We start from the raw sequence: 19,399 nt of genomic DNA on the forward strand, positions 1-19,399 counted from the left end.
TAAGCAAATCTGATTTTTCCCATTGACTTTGCTCGTTGGAAGCCAGTTGGGAAGATCACAACATGGTGACCACATGGCCCCTGGGATGCTGCAACCGTAGTAAATAGATGCTAGATGCCAAGCACCTGAATTTTGATCAAGTGACTATGGAGTTGTTGAGATGGTCATAAGTCCATTACATACCAATGTAATTTTGAACAGTTGTTGAATGATAGTCTGTAAATCGAGAACTACCTGTAGATATTTTTCCATTTAAATATTTTTCCACAATATTTGATCCTGCTGCTGAAATCTCTGCACTTAGAGTGACTATCCAATGCCTGACCATCTTGTCACTGCCTCTTTTCTTGCCCTGGAGCAGATCTGCATCTCCTCCAGTTTTTCTACTTTTGCCCAGATTCTCTTGCTTCCTGGCCTCTAGTTCTTAAAATAAGATGTTAAATAGTGCAAGTTACTTTCTATACAACACTTGCAAGCTGATCTTCAGTCATTAATACTCAATTGTGTAGAACACAGGATATTGGGTTGTCATTACTCTAGGCCTGGGCAGTGCCGAAACCTACTAGGATTTTCTTTTACTTGGTAAAAACCAGTTTAAAAGTGGTGCGTGTATATGTGTGAGGGATAAATTTAATCCATTTGCAAGACAAAAGCAGACAGGTTTGCAACTATTTGGGGTGAGAGCAAAAAAAAAAAAAAGGCAACTGATCATCTTTCTAATAATGACTTCCTGCTTATAGTTTCTTGAATTATAATTTATTTCACTTTCCTCCACAAAAAGCACAGTCACCTGGAAGTTTAAATAACTTGTGCTTTTATTTAAAGAGTTCCATGACAAATGAACATTGTGACTGAACATTGATAACTTTCAGTATTTAGCAAACAAAATCTCACCTGAGAGACTGTAAGGATGATGGAAAGTACAAAGGTTATACTCCAACTCGTCCCACAATATGATACCATTAACCAAGCCAAAATTTCCATCACAATGATGTGACCCAAATAAAGGGAGAAAAATACAGGATCGCCTCTGAATAGCTTCATGTCCTCTGCTGTCTTTCTCAGAGCACGGAAATCTTCTACCAGCTGAGGCTGAAAACAAGGAAAAAAAATATTAAAAAAAAATCCAGGTGTTTTATACTCAAATGGGCAGCTTCACTTTTAAGCACTACATAATCTTCACCCTGCTAACCCTGCTCTGTCAAGCCAATGCTGAACTTGATTGTGTAGCAAGAATTCTATATAATCTTCAACACATAACCTTATATACTTCAACTGTCCTGTAAAATCATTAAATATATACCATACCACACCATACATACCACCCTACCCCACCCCACCCCATCCATCCCACATCAGTTTATACAGAGCCAGTTTGTTGTAGGGGGTTAAGGCACCAATTTAGAAACCAGTAGACTGTGTGTCCCTCCCTTAATCCTGAATGCTGGCTGGATGACTTTAGGCCAGTCACTCTCTTTCAGCCCCAGGAAACCACTTCTCAAAAATGGCAAAGCACTTCTGAAAAACCTTGCCAAGAAAACTGCAGAGACCTGTCCAGGCAGTCTCTGAGAATTAGACACAACTGAATGGAAGAAAAAAAAATATTAATATTGGTCTATGCCAGAGGTCCCCAACCTTTTGGGCACCAGGGACTGGTTCCACGGAGAAAAGTTTTTCTGTGGACCGGAGGATGGGTGGTTTTGTTGTTGTCTGCATCCCATGGAAGGGGCTTTGCTTGTTTGTGTGGACCGGTTGCTAGCATGCCACTGCCCGGTACCGGCTGACAGACCAGGGGTTGGGGACCCCTGGTTTAGGTGACTGAAACTGATGACAGTGAGTTCTAGTCCTGCCTTAAGCACGAAATCAAGCTGGGTGGCCTTGGACCAATGGCTCCATCAGTCCAGTTCACCTCAGAGTGTGGTTGTTGTGGGGAAATAGGGGGAGAAAGGAGTATGTTTATCACCTTGATAAAAATAATACAGGCAAGATAAAAATATAATGACATGTTGTAACATAACACAACATTATATACATGCTGATTCTCCGAATGCTACATTCTAGATTTCAAGGATGCACAGAACACAGAGTTCTACTTTTTATTTCTGAACTCTTCTTGACTTTAGTGTTGGCTGTTAAATAAAAACTCAAGTAGTGTTTTAAACATGACAGGAATTTATTTGGGTTCAGAGCAGTAGGGGCCTTGCTGCTCAGCCATCTCTTTTGTATCATCCTTCAGATATAGATGGTACCAGCTGTTTTACAAAAGGTCTTCTCTATATACATGGTAAAAAGGTAATGAGCTCAGTTCATGTCTGAAGTTTTGGGAGCATAAGTGTCCAAGTATTTTGCCATTGCAAATTGTGGTGGCTGCTGAGGCCACTGTCAGGACTAATTTAATGAAATATAACTTGATATACCTTATGCTTCTCAATATTTCCACCTAGCTGCAGGCTGTTAGGAACCAATTAAAAGCACTTAAGCATCACTACCCACTTTCTGTGATATGGAATACTGAAAGCATTAATGGGGCATTTGCAGGGTGATGTTTAGACATTGGCTTGTTATCCTAATTGCAACCCTCCAAAAAGAAAAGAGGGAACGGAAGGACTTTTGCTTGCAACTGCTCAAGCAAAGCAGAGTGACTGAATAATTGATATTTGAACAGCTGGGAGCTGAGGAATTCTGAATGGCTGGGAGACAAGGGACAGATGAGAAAGAAGAGGCAGAGTCATATCTGTGAGCTACCTTCCAAGTCAGAGTTCAGAAAAGCATCAGGTTACTAAAAGGCCACAGGCTGCTTTCAGACAGAAAAACCAGGCCTGATCTCATGTGAGGAAGAAGGAAAAGGGAGAGGGCTGTGAGCACTTTAGATTCGGAAATGAAAAGGTGCTTTAAATCCTGAGAAAATGCATGGATTAAGGAATTCCCAAGAGGAGGTAGAGAGCAAAATCCTAGCAAGTGGAATAAGAAGTGATGAAAATTCCCTGAATATTTGCTTGAGTACATTCAATATTCTTCCTTCTTTGTACCACTGTTTCTAATCTCAGCTGCATGCTTAGCCTCCTGCGAGGAGTCTGAGCTTTGCCTCAGCAAAGTTCATACTTCAAAGGCAATGCAACAGTCTTCATCAAGGTATTTCAAATCATCTTAAAGCCTCAATTAACAGCTGAAGTATGGGAATAAATTTTTGCATATGTTTTGAACAGACAAATGTCCTTGCGCTTTTAATGTTGCAACTGGAACTTCCAATTTTGAAACCAGAAGAAATCCAGAAAACAGGCTTTTCGATGAGGGATGGCAAGCTAGCCCATCTCTGAACAAATAGAGGTCATGACCAAAGGACTGTGAAGTAGAACAGTTCCATGAAAGAGAATACATGTACCTCAGAGGGGAATCCTTGTGTTCTCTGTGCTTGCTTGCTTGCTTTCAGATGTTTCATTACCCAACTGGGTTACACCATCAGTGCTAGTGGGTATGAGGTTTGTTCCTTGTTTCTATACAGTAACTTGTACCCCCAGTGGGAGTGCGGTTTTATCCTTGGTAGTTCCTTGATTAGAGTATTGTTTCCTGCAAGATTGCTTGTCTGATGTTAATGCTTATCTGGTTATTGGTTGTTGGAGAGGACGTATTCTGGCCTTTTTGTTTCCATCTTAGATTTTTATTGTCTCTTTTGAATGGTGTGGAAATATAACTTAGCTCTACCTATTTATGATATTGTGATAGTGGTTGGTCTGAATGCCAAGCTTCTAGCATTTTTGGATTTAACTTAGTCTAGGAAACTTGCTCCCAGCTGAAACTTGTTGAGTACCATGGAACCTCTCCAGATAAGGACAGGGGAGCACTCACTTGTGCTCCAGTTGGCTTCTCCCTGCTATCCTGAGTCTACCTGCTACCCCATATCTCCTCATGGCAAAATGGGTGGCAAATAAAATAAATAAATAAAATCCCCACTGGAAAGCTTTTTACTGAGTGTCTTAATATTGGGAAATAGAGAGGAATCATTATACCGTATTTTCAGGCGTATAAGACGACTGGGCGTATAAGACGACCCCCTACATTTCCTGTTAAATTATAGGATTTGGGCTATACTCGCCGTATAAGACTACCCCTCTTCCAACGCACAATAAATAAAAATTAAAAAACATCAGATTTGATTTTAATATGGTAATTTTAATTCAAATGCTTATGACCTGCAGGTGCTTAGTAGGAAAACTGTCACTTATAAACATAAGGCTGTTTGTCATCAAACATGTAAACATAAAACAGTGCAAGTGGATTTAATAATAATAATAATAATAATAATAATAATAATAATAATAATAATAATAATAATAATAATAAGTTGGAGGGGACCTTGGAGGTCATCTAGTCCAACCCCCTGCTAAGGCAGGAAACCCTATAAACCCTGTAAAAAATCACAGACTGCAGCTTCTTCTCCAATTGGTCCTGCTTTCCCTGCACAGACTAAATGGGAGATCCGCTCCAGGTTTTCCAGCCAGCCCTGTTCCTAAATTTTCAGCACCCGGCGTATAAGACGACCCCTGACTTTTGAGAAGATTTTCATGGGTTAAAAAGTAGTCTTATACGCCAGAAAATACAGTACTTCCAACAGCTGTGGAGGCTTTTAAAGGACTAACCTCACTTTCTAATCACTTTTATGAGTTACCTATTTAACTATCTGAACACTAATAAAGATCTTCAAAATGATAAGTTTGCAAAGCTTATGGTTAGTTTACCTTCATTTCAGAATAAAAGAAAAATAACAAGAGTTTAAATTTTTTTTGAAATAAACAGCAAAAAGCTAAATAAAATTTTAACTTAAGAAAGTTATAAATGAATTAAGGGATCACACAAATTTGGATTAGGACTTTTGCTATAAGATTTTGAAAATATATAAACAGCACTTTCTTGGGAATCAAGTTCTTTAATCTATCTTACATTTTAATAGAAATTTAAGACTTTATGATTTCAGAAATTCTACACTAGAGAGGATGAAAGATTTCATGCATAAAAAGAAACCAAAAAGAAAAAAAGAGAGGGGCAGGGTTACCTTTTATTGGTCAGCAGTAACAAAATGACAGAAAATGGCATGACATTTGAAATACTCCAGGAGAGATTTGAAGAATGGGGACAGAAACTAGCAAAACTACAATGTCAGCAGTGATGTCTGCTTCTATAGATCGACTGTGTCCAAAGGACAGTAAAAAAGAAATGACAGACATCAAAGAGAATACCTTGAAAGACCTGCAAGATAAAGACCTGAAATAAACATCATTCGATGCAGAAATATTATAAAGAAGTTGTTGAAAGACTGGAAAAGTATAAAAAAATGTGGATTATAAGACAGAGATGACAAAGTGGAAATACAAATGATAAACCAAGAGAATGATGCTTCATTGGACTGATGCTTTATTGGATTCACAAGAGATTTACTAAAGCCTCAAATAAGGGATCTGAATGAATTAAAGATCAACATTGCTAGAGACAAAAGGAAGAAATACAAAGTACTTTGGTTTGTTTCACTAAGGTTAATATATGATATGTTAAAATAAGATATGTTTCTATAAAATTCTGTGAATTCTTTATAGACATTTTGCTAGCCTTGGTCTGAATATTAGTGATTTATGGATGGATAAGAGATGTGTTATAGGAGAAAGACATGCTTATATGCAATCTTATGGAGATTGAAGAATTACTAAATTTGTTCATGCTTGTGATGAAAAATGGAAGTCATTTTTAAAAACATTTCTTTTCTTTCTCTTATTTTTCTCATTTTCTTTCTTTTTTGCTTATTTTATTTTCTCTTGCACTTTCTATTTTTTATTTTTATTTTCCTTCCTGAGTTTACTTTGCCATGTCTTTTATGGAGGGGGGAAGGGGAAGAGGAGAAGGAGGAGGAGAGAGGAGGAGGAAAAACAAAGTGAAGCAACATTTGGCTTTTCTAAAGGTTGCTTCTTCTGAGTCTTTATTAAAATAAAACACCCTTTCAAAGATTTGCACAACTATTGAGTGAAATACCTTAATGTAAAGGCTTTATGCGTTGGGGTTTTTTATTGGGGATTTTTTACATTTTTCTACTGTTTTTAGTGAGGGCTCGTATTTAATTCTCTTTTTAATTTTTGTATTTTGTATTTTTATATATGCCCTGTTCACCGCTCTGAGTCCTTCGGGAGAAGGGCGGTATACAAATATAATAAACTTAAACTTAAACTTTATATGTGGATTTCTTTCGCCTGAGAAGATTTCAGCTAATGTTAAGTAAGGAGACACATCAGTGTATTCCTAAGTAAGGTACTTGCTATTAACTTGTTCTTCAGTTTCACTACATTTCGTTACTTTCTTTCCCACTTTATTTTCCTGCTACCTATTTTAACCTCAATCCTTCTCTCCATTACTCTCTTTACCGATGCTTCATGTGATGTCTCTTCCTTCAGGCTCTCTTTGGTCTCATTCTCTCATTTAAAAGAAAGGGAAGCCATCTCTTACTTACATTCTTTCCTCTATCTTGGTTGGGTTCTCCTGGAGCAAGTTCTCCAATCAATAATGGCTTAAGAAACTTCTTTACAAAGGTGATATCTGGATGAAAGGCCCGAAATGCATCCTAGAATAAAAAAGAAAAGATAGATAAGCATTGATATCCTAAGAGAGTTTATCTACATTATACCTTTGACATTCATTTATGATTCCCCCTTCTGACTGCAACTATTCACTAAGTTTTTTTATACACACACCCCATAAAAAAGTGAGAAAGTACAGGCTGAGACATTGTTAGAGTTAAAGCATCTAGAATAACTTATTCATTCTCATTTGTAAACCAGGTTGTATGATATTTGTCTTCTCTTGTTATTCCTCTTCTCCAAAGTAAAGTTTTTTTAAATGCAGTTGTGGCCTAATGGTTAAGATGCTGGGCTGTCAAGTGGAAAGTTGGCATTTTGTGGCCCAAGTACGCTATGGCAAGGTAAGCTCCCATTCTTGCCTCCTCTAGCAGTTTGAAACATGCAAATGCGAGTAGATGTATAGGTAGCACTTTGGTGGGAAGGTCATAGTGTTCCAAGTGCCTCAGTGTATGGTCATGCTGGTCACATGGTTATGGAAACATCTTTGGTCAAAGCTGGCTTCCTTGGCTAAGAAGCAGGGATGAGCCCCACCTCCTAGAGTTGGACACGACCAAACAAAGGAAACCTTTACCTTTCCTTTTTATGGACGTTTGACATCATTATTTTAAAATGGGATTTTGCATCGAAGCCTCCTTTATGTACAGAAATTCATCACGACTAATCTAGCCCTTGTATAATCCACACTAAAAAAAATATCAGTTTTTTTTAAAAAATAAAGTCTTCCTTTTATTTTATTCTTTTTAAAGCAGAGCTAAAGGGACAAGATTAGGATGGCAGGGTTCATCAAACAGCTGAAGAGACATGGGTTTTCACATGAGAATTAGCCTGCTGGTAATTTAGTTTTAAGAAATGCTTTTAAGAAAGGAATGATCTGGAGGAAAGTTATTCCTTTTTACCAAATCAATAGCTTGATGGAAAGAGTAACTCTGTATTGTCTTTATGGAGAAGGCTGAACTGTTTCTTTCCTTCCAGAAACAGTAACATCACACTGGTGATTTTTTTCCTCCATAGGAGTTGAATGTGAACAGTTCCCGACCCCCTTTTATAGGGTAAATGACAGTCCTCCCCCCTCCACTTTTCTTGAAGGTAGCAACTTTAGTATTTTTACAAAAATCCAGCTGAAGCTCAAATTCCCCTTTATTTCCTCTGAATATGGAACAATCAGGAAGGGGGCTACATGTGTATACATTTATACACACACAAACACACATCTTACAGAGAGCATGTTTACCAAAGAGTTTTACTCTTTAACAGTACTAGATCTTGGGAACATCTTGGGATTCTCATGACCCAAGTATGTTTAATCAAATTTGTTAATTCAGCATATGCAAATAACTTCCAACTTGGACTTAAAGGAAGATCAAACAATCTAAGAAAAGTAAGACTATCAGCTGCTAATTATGGTGAAATTATATCCCCTTTTTTTATTCAAGGCAGGGTGCTTCTCTGTTTAGAGATCAGTGACAATACTAGTTTCAGCTTGGTTTGGTTTCAAAATGCACAGCCAGACCTGGTTAGTACTTGGACAGGAAACCATCAGGGCAATGTACTGGATTGGAAAATTAAAAAGAAAAAAAAAGAAATAAAGCAAAACCCACCCAGCTACTATAAAAGGTTGACTGCTTGGGGTCAGTAATGAGAAAATTCTCTCCATTTCTGCAATCATCTTGAGATCATCTGGCATTTTGCAAACCAGTGTGGTAACCCTATGAAAGAAGGCAATGGCAAACAGGCTGTCGCTCAAGAAAACCATAGTAATATGTCCATGTAATTAGGAGGAGGCTCAAGGGAGTCTTTATCTTTTCATGCTTCTTAAAAATAGTTGTTAAGGAAACACCCATGGGAGAATATTACTACATTCGTGTCCTGCAAACAGGCTTTTAAAACCTTATACAATAACTGGCTTGCTCAACCAAAGGGAAATGCAGAAAACTGAACACTGTGGCACAAACAACATTTCTAATGAAATGCAAAAAGCTATACAGGTAATCCTAGACTTACAACTCTTCATTTCGCAACCATTCAAAGTTATAGCGGCACTGAAAAAAAGTGACTTATAACTGGTCTTTGCACTTAGTGTTGCAGCATTCCCAGGATCACATGATCAAAACTCAGGCACTTGGAAACTGGCACGTGCTTAGGATGTTTGTGGCATCCCAGGGTCAGGTGGTCGCCATTTCCTAACCTTCCCAACTGGCTTCCAACAAGCAAAGTCAATGAAGGAAAACAGTCTAATGACCAAACAACTGCAGTTATCCCCTTAATAATCATCGCAAAAAAGGGTCATAAAACTGGAAGCAACTCACTTAACAACAGCCTTGCTTAGCAACAGAAATTCTGGCCTCGGTTATGGTTGTAAGCCAAAGACTACCTGTAATATACTTGTTCCAGTGTTTTGTCCACGCAGCTGAGTTTCTTCCATTTTGATTAGCTGTGGCACTTCAAAATAGAGGATTCTACAACCCTGCTACAGGATTATTTTCACGAGAGATGCCAACATTGGATGTAGGATCATTTGTATGCCGTGCACAAGCATAAATGCTCCTAGCAGTTTCCCACTGAACTGCTTTATTTGATACAACAAAAGACCTGCCTCCTCCATCTATGTTATGGTACTGTTTGATGTACTGATTCATTTTCAAGGATTGCATGTCCCACTTCCCATTTTTCCTACAAGGCTGATAATCATTATTCGGGGGACAAAGTTGGATTTGTCGTTTGCATGGCTGAATTCGCATTTCAATTGCAAGAGGATTATGTTGGAAGTGTAACTGTGATACAGATATACTCATCAAGACATCTCCCCTCTTCCATTTTGTTCACTCATAGCGTTTCTTTAAAAAATAAATAAATCTTTTTGTCTTCTGAGATTAGTATAATCAGAAAAAGACCCTTCTTCAGCCAACGCCAAACAGATGTCAAGACAGCTTGTCTGGAAGTTTGGCACTGGAGGCCCGCTGCTGAGTCAGAAAATTGCTCACAGCAACTTCAACAGAAAAGATTCTCAGGCAAGGCAGCAAAAGAAACAAACAAGTCTTTAGCAGATCAGAATGGCCTTTGCAAAAGATTACAGGGCAGCATCATTTAGAGCCAGGGAAAATAGGAGGTTCCTGAAAAGTAACCATTAGGGCCTAATATCTGGATCTTTTGCTCGTGGACTAAAAAGAACACAGGAAAATGGTTAGGAACTTATTCTAGGAAATTCAGCCAATGTATGCTCCATTGCCCCTTTTTTTAGCACTTGCATATACTATAATTTGCTTCTAACAGGCTTACAGGATTTATGGTTACAATCCTGCACATTTTATTATTTTCTTTAAGCAAAGAAAATGCAATTAATGATGAACATGGTTCTCCTTAAAAGCCCTGATATCCCTGGGAACAAATGTGTCTTTATGGACAGGCACCAGGGACTGGCACTAGGAAAGAAATGACCAAATTTCTACTTCCTTGAAGGGTGGAAGAGGAAAGGAACAAGCTGCATGGATTGGATTTCACTGTGTTTTTAAACTAGGTTCTAAGGAACACCAGTTCTCTGTGAACAACTTATAGATGTGCTATGGAAGTCCAGCTGACCTGCAGTGGCCAGCTTGAAGTGTGGCCCTTCAGGCTGGGTGCCCAATTAGCTCATTGGTGCTCTGTTATCTGTGATCTCCATGCACAAGACATACACAACCCAGGCAAATTTGCTGTGCAAAGGCAAGCCAGGTACTGAATTTACCAATTTATCCTTTTATTTATTTCGAAAGCAACAGTCAAGATATTTCTCTTAAAAACAACAACAAAAAAACAACAACCCGGTGTTCCATGCTTTTGAAAAGTTGAAGAAACCCTGCATTATAGGAGAGCATTGTATACTTACTTTGCTGTCCTTTCAATTGCATATTTATATATAAAAAAGCTAGCACATTAGTCTAATACTAGAATTATGATTCCACCATATTAAGTTGAATGAACAAGGGAGTGTATGTTGGCTTAGGAGGTTAGGACACTGGGCTGATGATTGGTAAGCTTGAGTTCAAGGCCCAGTTGCTGCCATAGGAGGGTGAGTTCCCGCCACATGCTCCAGCTCCTGCCTACACAGCAGTTCAAAAGCGGGTGACTGCAAATAGATAAATGGGTACCACTTTGGTGGGCAACTTAATGGGGACGTGAAAGGAGCCCCAACTGAGCATCCCCTAGGCAGTGATGTCACTGTTAATAATTATAACAATAATGACAACAATAATATTGGAAGGGACCTTGGAGGTCATCTAGTCCAACCCCCTGCTCAGGCAGGAAACCCTATACCATTTCAGACAAATGGCTGTCCAGTCTCTTCTTAAAAACTTCCAGTGTTGGAGCATTCACCACTTCTGGAGGCAGGTTGTTCCACTGGTTAATTGTTCTAACTGTCAGGAAATTTCTCCTTAGTTGTAGGTTGCTTCTCTCCTTGATTAGTTTCCATCTGTTGCTTCTTGTTCTGCCTTCAGGTGCTTTGGAGAATAGCTTGACTCCCTCTTCTTTGTGGCAGCCCCTGAGATATTGGAACACTGCTATGATGTCCTCCCTCATCCTTCTCTTCATTAAACTAGACATACCCAATTCCAGCAACTGTTTTTATATGTTTTAGCCTCCAGCCCCCTGATCATCTTTGTTGTTCTTCTCTGTACTCTTTCTAGAGTCTCAACATCTTTTTACATTGTGGTGACCAAAACTGGATGCAGTATTCCAAGTGTGGCCTTACCAAGGCATTGTAAAGTGATGCTCTGACATGACTGTAGTAGTAGTAGTAGTTAAATGAACATATTTCTCAACAAATGTGTACAAGGCTATATATTGCCACTTAACTTGCCCATCAAAAAGGGAAACAGTCCTTTCCACAATCCACTTCTACTGCAAAACACTGAAATGGAATACAAAGGATCTATTTTAAGGAGTTTTGGATCCCTGGATTACACACATAGTTTAAGTGACAAGCAAGCAAAATCTATTAGTATTTCATAATCCATTATGATACATGCAGCTGATGTTGCTACATACACTTCATGTTTATGGCAAATCATATTGCAATCACAAAGGCTGATGCAGGTGCCTGCAGGGTATACTTAGTACTCCTAGAACTCAAAGATGACTAGCACCTGTCAGATTCTATTAAATGCTGAATATCAGCAGAAATCTGTTGCTCCTTCACCTGACTAAGAGACTCCTCCCATTATATATTATGAGTCACACGGTCCCTGTGCACTTCAGCTTGCATTTCTGCTGCCACCAATCAATCTTGATCATGGGCTCTAAGCTTATTGTATGTCTTATTGTAAGATCCACTGCTATTACCTGGATTATCCAGGAATCAACTCTCACATTTCTCTCTTTGACTACTTATTTTTGTGACTAGCAGACACCCCCTCCCAATATCTAGGAGGAAAAAGGAAATAATTCTGATATCAGGAAAGTGCTGTTTTAATTTCAGGACTCTGAACCTCACAGGTTTGATAGAATTACACTGTGATTAAAAATTGCTTCCTTTTCCATCTCAAATTAGGATCCCATAGAAAGTAATGACATTATGTTTTTTAAAACCCTTTTTGTTCTACAGAATTCCATAGCTCAGACCTTTTAGTTCACAGTGTTTCAAATTTTTAAAAGTGTTGCTTAGAGCAGGGCTTTTCAACCAGTGGTACAGGTACCACCTGTGGTACATTGGCACCTGGCAGGTGGTACGCGACCATCCTAGAAAAGTGATAAGGGGGAAGGGAATGAGCTGAACCAATGGCAGCACTGCACAAGCCTGAGCGAGAGACCGCTGGAGCTGCAGGGCTGTCAGGGCTCAGTGGAAGCGCTAGGCTTAGCGCTAGGCTCCAGCTGGAGCTTGGCGCTGATCCTGGTGCTTCTGCTGAACCCAGAAGAAGTGCTGATCAGCTGGAATGTTGCAGCATCTCCAGGGACTTGTGATTTACATTCAGATGCTTGGCAACTGATTCATATTTATTATGGTCACAGTGTTCCAGGGTCATGTGAAGTGACCAAAACTTGCTGCAACCACCCAGCAGACAGGGGGGGGGGAATAAAAACCAAACACCCCCCCACCCCACCCCCATTGCCAATCCTCAACAGAAATGCTCACAACAATGAAAACCTTGGACAGGAGGAAGAGTGCTGCCATCCGGGCAGGCAGGTGTCTTGCTTGGCTGTGGCTTAGGGGGCACTTTTTTCAGTGCCATTGTAACTTCAGTCACTAAGCATACTGTTGTAAGTCAAGGACTACCTGTACTTCATCACCTTTTTCCTTTTTTTTTTTTTGGTCATCAAGTTTTTGACACCTTGCTAGGTGACTGGTGGTACTCGCATGTTGCCATATCCTAAAAGTGGTACAATAGGTGTAAAGGTTGAAAAGCCCTGGTTTAGAGAGTCTTCACTGTGGCTTGAAACAACAGACAATAGAACCAATCTCTGTGTGTTTCATAGGACCAACACCACAGACAAGTGGAACGACGATAAACCGTAGTATAAATTTTATAAACAACTTGACAACTACAGATGCAGATTGGTGGATCATCTGAACCAATCAATTTAATATGCCACCATTGCAGACTCTGGAGGAAAAAAATAATCGACAAGAACTAGATTCTATCTTCTGAAATCCTCCCTCCTCCTCACCAACATTTTAGCCTTTGAAGGTTCAGCTGTTTTGAAAAGATATGGATTTCTGGAACAACACAACATTCCACAAAATATGGTGGGCAAATCTAAATCCCAATACTGACAGCACAGTTCTAAATAGACGTTTTCTTATTTCTTTAGTATGTTCAGGCATGCGTTCTCTTATTGAGAAAGTAGAGGAAAAAATTAAAAAGGACCTGATTGGGAATGAGATGGTCTTCTTTTATATGGAGGGGGAGGGGGAGGGGGAGAGGGAGGGGGGAAGGTAAAATGAATGCATGAATCTACCCACCAAGCTACATGCATATTCTGGTTACTCAGGCTTTGCACTAAACCGTAAAAAGTAAGGACAAGACAAATGAACAGAATCATTATCTAGAGTGCCCCTCTTAAATGCCGGAAGTCCTCGACCTACAAACATAATTAGCCCAGCATTTCTGTTGCTAAGCGAAACATTTGTTAAGTTGCCACATTTAACGACCTTTCTTGCCACAGTCGTTAAGTGCAGTTAAGTTTTGTAGCATGGTTGTTAAGTGAAACTGGCTTCCCTGTTGACTTTGCCTGTAAGAAGGTCGCAAAAGATGATCACGTCATCCCAGGACACTGCAACAGTCATAAATGTGAATCAGTTGCCAAGTGTCCAAATTCTGATCACCATGACCCTGTGGATGCTGCGATGGAAACGGTCATAAGTTACTTTTTTTAGTGCTGTTGTAAGTTTCAACGGTCACTAAATGAACTGCTGTAAGCCGAGGACTACTGTAAATAAGTCAGCTCAAATATATTTATTTTGGAACTGAGAAATAGCAATGCCTTTCACGTCCAGGACTACTGAATGCTAACAATTGGTGTTCCTCTCCCAGACCTCCTCAGGATTTAGCTGCGGGATATGGGAGACGATTTCAAACATGGCTTCTGAGCATATGTGAGAGTTTTTCCTCCAGTCCTCACCACCTCACATTTGGCTACTACTGTCAGCCAGGAAGCCTTCTACCTTTCCTCCTGCTTAAGATGGGTGGTTGGTGCAGTGGTTAGAATGCAGTACTGCAGGCTAACTCTGCCCACAAGCCAGGGGTTCGATCCTGACTGGTTCAAAGGTTGACTCAGCCTTCCATCCTTCTGAGGTGGGTCAAATGAGGTTGGGGGCAAAAATGCTGACTCTGTAAGCCACTTAGAGAGGGGCAGTAAAGCACTATGAAGCGGTATATAAGTCTAAGTGCGATTGCTATTAATGGTGGCCCCTCTAGGAATGTCATAGGAGCTCTGCAAATCGGGTTTAGGTGGATCACTCTAGCGGGTGGGGGGGGCACCTCTGCTGTTGTTCTCTAGCCTTTGGTCTACAAAGCACAGGTTCCAATTGAGCCTGGAGCGATTCTTAAGTCCTGGTTAGCCTTTAGAAGCCCGTGGGGTTCACAGAGATGCCCTGGGTTTTAGGCTGGGCTTCGTAAGAAAAGAACTCTGCAACTATTATTGCAAGGAGCCGCGCGGTGTGGGGGTGGGGTGGCCTTTTGGGGTGTTGGTGATGATCCAGGGTACCCAAGGCAACAAGCCAGTCCGGAGGTACTGCCCGCCTCAGACTAGGCAGCCGACTCTAGTGCTGACCTCGCGTCACCCCGGGACTACGGTACCACTTGGCTGCAGAAAAGGGAGCGGGCAGGAGAGATGCAGGAGCCCGGCGTGCCACGGTTTGCTCCCGGCCGTCGTTTACAAGCGCTCGCTTTTGTCCCTCAGCCCTAGTGGACGCCTGGGAGAAAAGCGGCGGGCACTCCAAACCCGCGCGGCAGAGCAAAGCCTAAAGCAGGGGTCTTCAAACTTGGCCCTTTTGTGACTTGTGGACTTCAACTCCCAGCTTTGCTGGCTGAGGAATTCTGGGAGTTGAAGTCCACAAGTCATAAAAGGGCCAAGTTTGAAGACCCCTGGCCTAAAGGCAGCTTAGCTTCCTCCGCAGTCTGGGGGAACACCATCCGTCGTGTCTCCCGCGCGCCAGCCGGAGCGACCGATTTCCCAGCCCCGCGGCTGCGTTTCCAAGAGCGGCAGGTGAGAGAAAGAGGTTGAGCCCCGGCGGGGGACGGGAGCAGCAGCAGCAGCAGCCATTTGCTCCCGGCAAGATGCCGCCGCCGCCGCCGCCTGGAGCCCTTACCGTGGCATCTTCGCCGGCGTAGTGACTGATCACGCGGATCCCCCCCGGGTGCCTTTTGACCCATTGGGTGATGTTGTACACCTTTCGCTCGATCACCAGCCACTTGTCCGTGCGCAGGTTATGCTTCTGGATCTCTTCCCAGCTGTACGAGGGGATGGGCGCCTCCCGTTCGCCGCCGCCGCCGCCGCCGCATTCTTCGCCTTGCTCCCCGCCTTTCCCCATGGGCGATTCGGTCTCTTTGTCCGCCTCGCCCGTCTTTCTCTGGATCCTGCGGGAAGCCGCCTGGCCGAAGGAGAAAGGGCTGCTCTAGCGTCCCTCCCACCCACCCACCCACCCCCGACGTAATTCTGCGCCTTGGCTTGGCCCTCCTCCCTCTTTGTCTCTCTCTCTCCCCTCCCTCCACCTTGCCTGCCGCCCGAGCGTGTGAGATTCCCCGGCTCCGCCGCCAGCTCGGAGTATCCCCTAGGCTGCCGCGGAGGGTTTTCCTTCGCCTATAATCCCCACGCCAGCCGGGCCCACCTCCGCCTCTCCATCCCCGCTCCTGGAAACACCAAGGAGCTTTCCAGAGCGGATCAGCAGAGCTGGTGCGCCAATCCCCGCTCTCCCCCGGCAAAAGGATGGTCTGCCATTGGCTGGCGACCATCTTTCGAAGGTGAAGGCCGGCCGATTTCGGCTTACATTTGAAGACGAAGCGAGATGGGGCGACGCGACCCGGCATTGGCCGAGCTGCCACTCAATAGATGCTGCGTGGAGGCTGCCGCCGGGCTCTTTTCGGCAGGAGTAGAGATATGACGTGTCTTTGAAGTTCTGCCGTTATTTTTCTAGAAAGGAAACCGCTTTAATTTAAGACGGCTGGCTTTTAAAGGATGCCTTCCTTTCCACCCCCCCACCCCCTCCAGTTGATTCTCTAGTTTTGCTGCCCTCTCGTTTTCCGTGAAATGCGATGCAATGAAAAGGAAATGGCAATTTCATTTCGTTTCTAAGATTACTTAGCGATCCCCTCGGGATGCTTACGCGAATGCCAGAGGAGCCAGTGACGGCAGCTTTCGCGGCCAGGAGAGCTTGGTAGCTCCATCGGATTTTTGATGGGCCGAATACTCCCCCCAAATGCCAGTTTACTCAAAAGTCCCACCCGGTCGACTTCCTTGTTTATGAAGGAGACTATAAATATGATTTGAACACAAAATGTTGTCGGAGCATATGAGCGCAAATTATTTGTCAGCAGGCTTTAAGGGTAGACATTTTCATTTTGCTGTTATCCAAACGATGCAAATCTGGAGTAACAGCAGTGTCCCTAGTGACATCTTTTCAATTCTTAGCTCGTTGTATTTTGCACACGTGCCAGCTACCCAAATGTCACAGGATGATTCTTTTTTTTTATGCAAAAGAGCCACGACCATCACATTTCTTCACCTAAAAACAAGGCATGACCAATGACATCAGTTTCTCACCTAAGATTCCATCACCTGAACCTTAGGAGGAAAGGATGGCTCCATTTCTTCATAAGGAAGAAATGAAGATGGGACTGTGGGGTGGGGTGGATGTGAAGTAACCAACATTTCCCAAAGACAGAAGATGGTGAAGTCATCAGCTATTCATGTATGCTGCTTTGGGGTGCTGTGATGCAGACATCTGCTAATATGCTTTCCATGCCCACCCCATCTACTATCCTTTTAGCTCTTAACTGACTCAAACTTTATGGTAATTAGCTTGTTTATATAATTAGCTTTTTGATATATAATTTGAGATGATAGACAGACAGGTCCCAGAACAGCAAATAGAGATGTGCGGAAAAAAATATTGGGTATTCCTTGGCCAGGATTTTTATTCTTGTGCAGACATTCCATGACCCTTGAGTTAGGTTACAAAGTTAGGTGGAGGCAAACAGCTGCTGCAATCTCTGTACTTTTGGCTTCTTCTGGTATTTGGCAAGTAGAACAAGGCAGTGGGCAACTGAGACTCATCCTTGAACATCTGTAGTCACAATGGCTATCAGAACAAAAGTTTGTATAATCATGAGTGAGTCTTTTCCTAAACTGAGCTTCAGCTTGTGTGCAAGACTGGTGTGTGTGTGTGTGTGTGTGTGTGTGTGTGTGTGTGTGTGTGAAATCAGCAGCCCTTCAGCTTTTGATGAACTCTTAAGTCCCATAATCTCTTGCTTTCACTCATGGTGGATGCACGTCTGGAAGTTGAAATTCAGCACCGTCTAGAGAGCCCACAGACTGAATAGATGGCTGGATGATAGAAAGCTTCCTCCAGCAACTCAAAGTGGCTCAAATGAGACAATCTCCATTTTCTCCCCACAATTATCATATTGTAAAGCAGACTGAGCTGAAAGAAAGTGACTAGCCCAAAGCCATTCAGTGATTTTCCAAAGTGTAGGGTGGACTTCAACCTACCGTAGGATTACTTCGTCAGCTCGATGCTTTAACAATTTATTCTTTGTTTCTTCTGAAATGTATCTTTTATGACTGCAGAAAAAAGTATGCCAAAGAAACTGATTCACCCTTTCCTGCTCATAAATATTCCATTTATTTTTCCCAATATAATATAATAATTGTTTCCCATTCAAATATATAAGTACCTGTAGGAAATATACTTGTCCATGATCAGCTTTAATTCTATGCACAGGTGTCAGAAAGAGAGAGAGAGATCCCTGGCTTTAGTAAGATACCATACACATATCATTGTTCTTGAAGGTCATGCTCAGCTATTTCCTGTATCTCTGTGTTTTGTTTCTCTTTTGTAAATTATAAACACAGGTTCCTCTTTGCTTGCTTGAGGTATACCATGCTTTCAAATACTTAGGTAAAGGTAAAGTTTCCCCCGCACATGTGTGCTAGTCGTTTCCAACTCTAGGGGCCGGTGCTCATCTCCGTTTCAAAGCCAAAGAGCCAGCGCTTGTCCGAGGACGTGTCCATGGTCATGGGCCAGCATGACTAGACGCCAAAGGCGCACGGAATGCTGTTACCTTCCCACCGTAGTGGTCCCTATTTTTCTACTTGCATTTTTATGTGCTTTTGAACTGCTAGGTTGGTAGAAGCTGGGACGAGTAACAGGCGCTCATTCTGTTACGCGGCACTCAGGATTCGACCCGCCAAACTGCCGACCTTCTGATCAACAAGCTCAGCGTCCTAACCCACTGAGCCACTGCGTCCCTTATTTATTTAATAAATAAATATAAATCAATCAATCAATAAACTACACTTATCGTATCTAAACACTGGAGGGCCTTTACTCTGGCATGATGTCATGCCCTCTCCCCTCAGCTCTCCTTGAAGGCTGATACAGGAAGATTCCTTACCCAGTAAGACCAGGCTCCTGTGACTCTGGAGACACTGAAACAATAGAACAGGTGCTTTTCCAGGGCCGGTATTGCAGACATCTATAGCCTTATCTTACCATTATTGCATAAATGCCAGGCCACCAAGGACATTTCTAGATCTTTGACCAACCTCTTTTTATGACTGTTATGACTTACAATTGTGATGATCAGGCTACATTATGGTCATTAGTCAATGTAATTCCTCCTGTTCCTCTTCTTTATAGTTCAGTTAATCAAGGCGACCTTGGCCTGAGCTGATTTTGAAGATTGTTTCATTTCTCTAGATGGAATTTCAACCTCCTTTCTCTAGATAACAGTTCTTACGTGTTTCTGTCAAATTATCTTCCTTACTCTTTCCATGAGTGAAATTGCTTTTCCAACAAAGGCTCAATATCCGTGGAGATTCTCTGTCACCCAGGTTATGGTTCTCCCAAAGGTGCTTTTCCAAAAGGCAACTGGATTTCCTTGGATTTTTTTTTTCTTTGAAAACGTTCCACTTTCATCTAAGAAGCTGAAGAAGCTGGATGAGAAGCGAAACCGACCTTCTGATCGACAAAGCTCAGCGTCCTAACCCACTGAGCCACTGCGTCCCTTATTTATTTAATAAATAAATATAAATCAATCAATCAATCAATCAATAATTTAATTTAATTTAATTTATTAATATTTCTATAC

The 19,399-nt window shown here is 41.8% G+C and overlaps 1 protein-coding gene across 1 annotated transcript in view; it reads right to left on the reverse strand.

Annotated features, from left to right (window-relative positions):
- LOC310631678 (acyl-CoA 6-desaturase-like) overlaps window positions 1-15,657 on the reverse strand; it is a 33,543-nt gene extending 17,886 nt beyond the window's left edge. The window contains exons 1-3 of the mRNA XM_083348327.1: window positions 15,400-15,657; window positions 6,491-6,601; window positions 895-1,092 (exon numbers count right to left, since the gene is read on the reverse strand). Coding sequence (XP_083204453.1) covers window positions 895-1,092; window positions 6,491-6,601; window positions 15,400-15,621 — 531 coding nt within the window. The 5' untranslated portion in view covers window positions 15,622-15,657. The remainder of the gene's footprint in view (window positions 1-894; window positions 1,093-6,490; window positions 6,602-15,399) is intronic.
- Between the last annotated feature and the right edge of the window lie 3,742 nt (window positions 15,658-19,399).

Source organism: Vipera ursinii, assembly GCF_947247035.1.
Source record: "Vipera ursinii genome assembly, chromosome: 1".
Lineage (NCBI taxonomy): Eukaryota > Metazoa > Chordata > Lepidosauria > Squamata > Viperidae > Vipera > Vipera ursinii.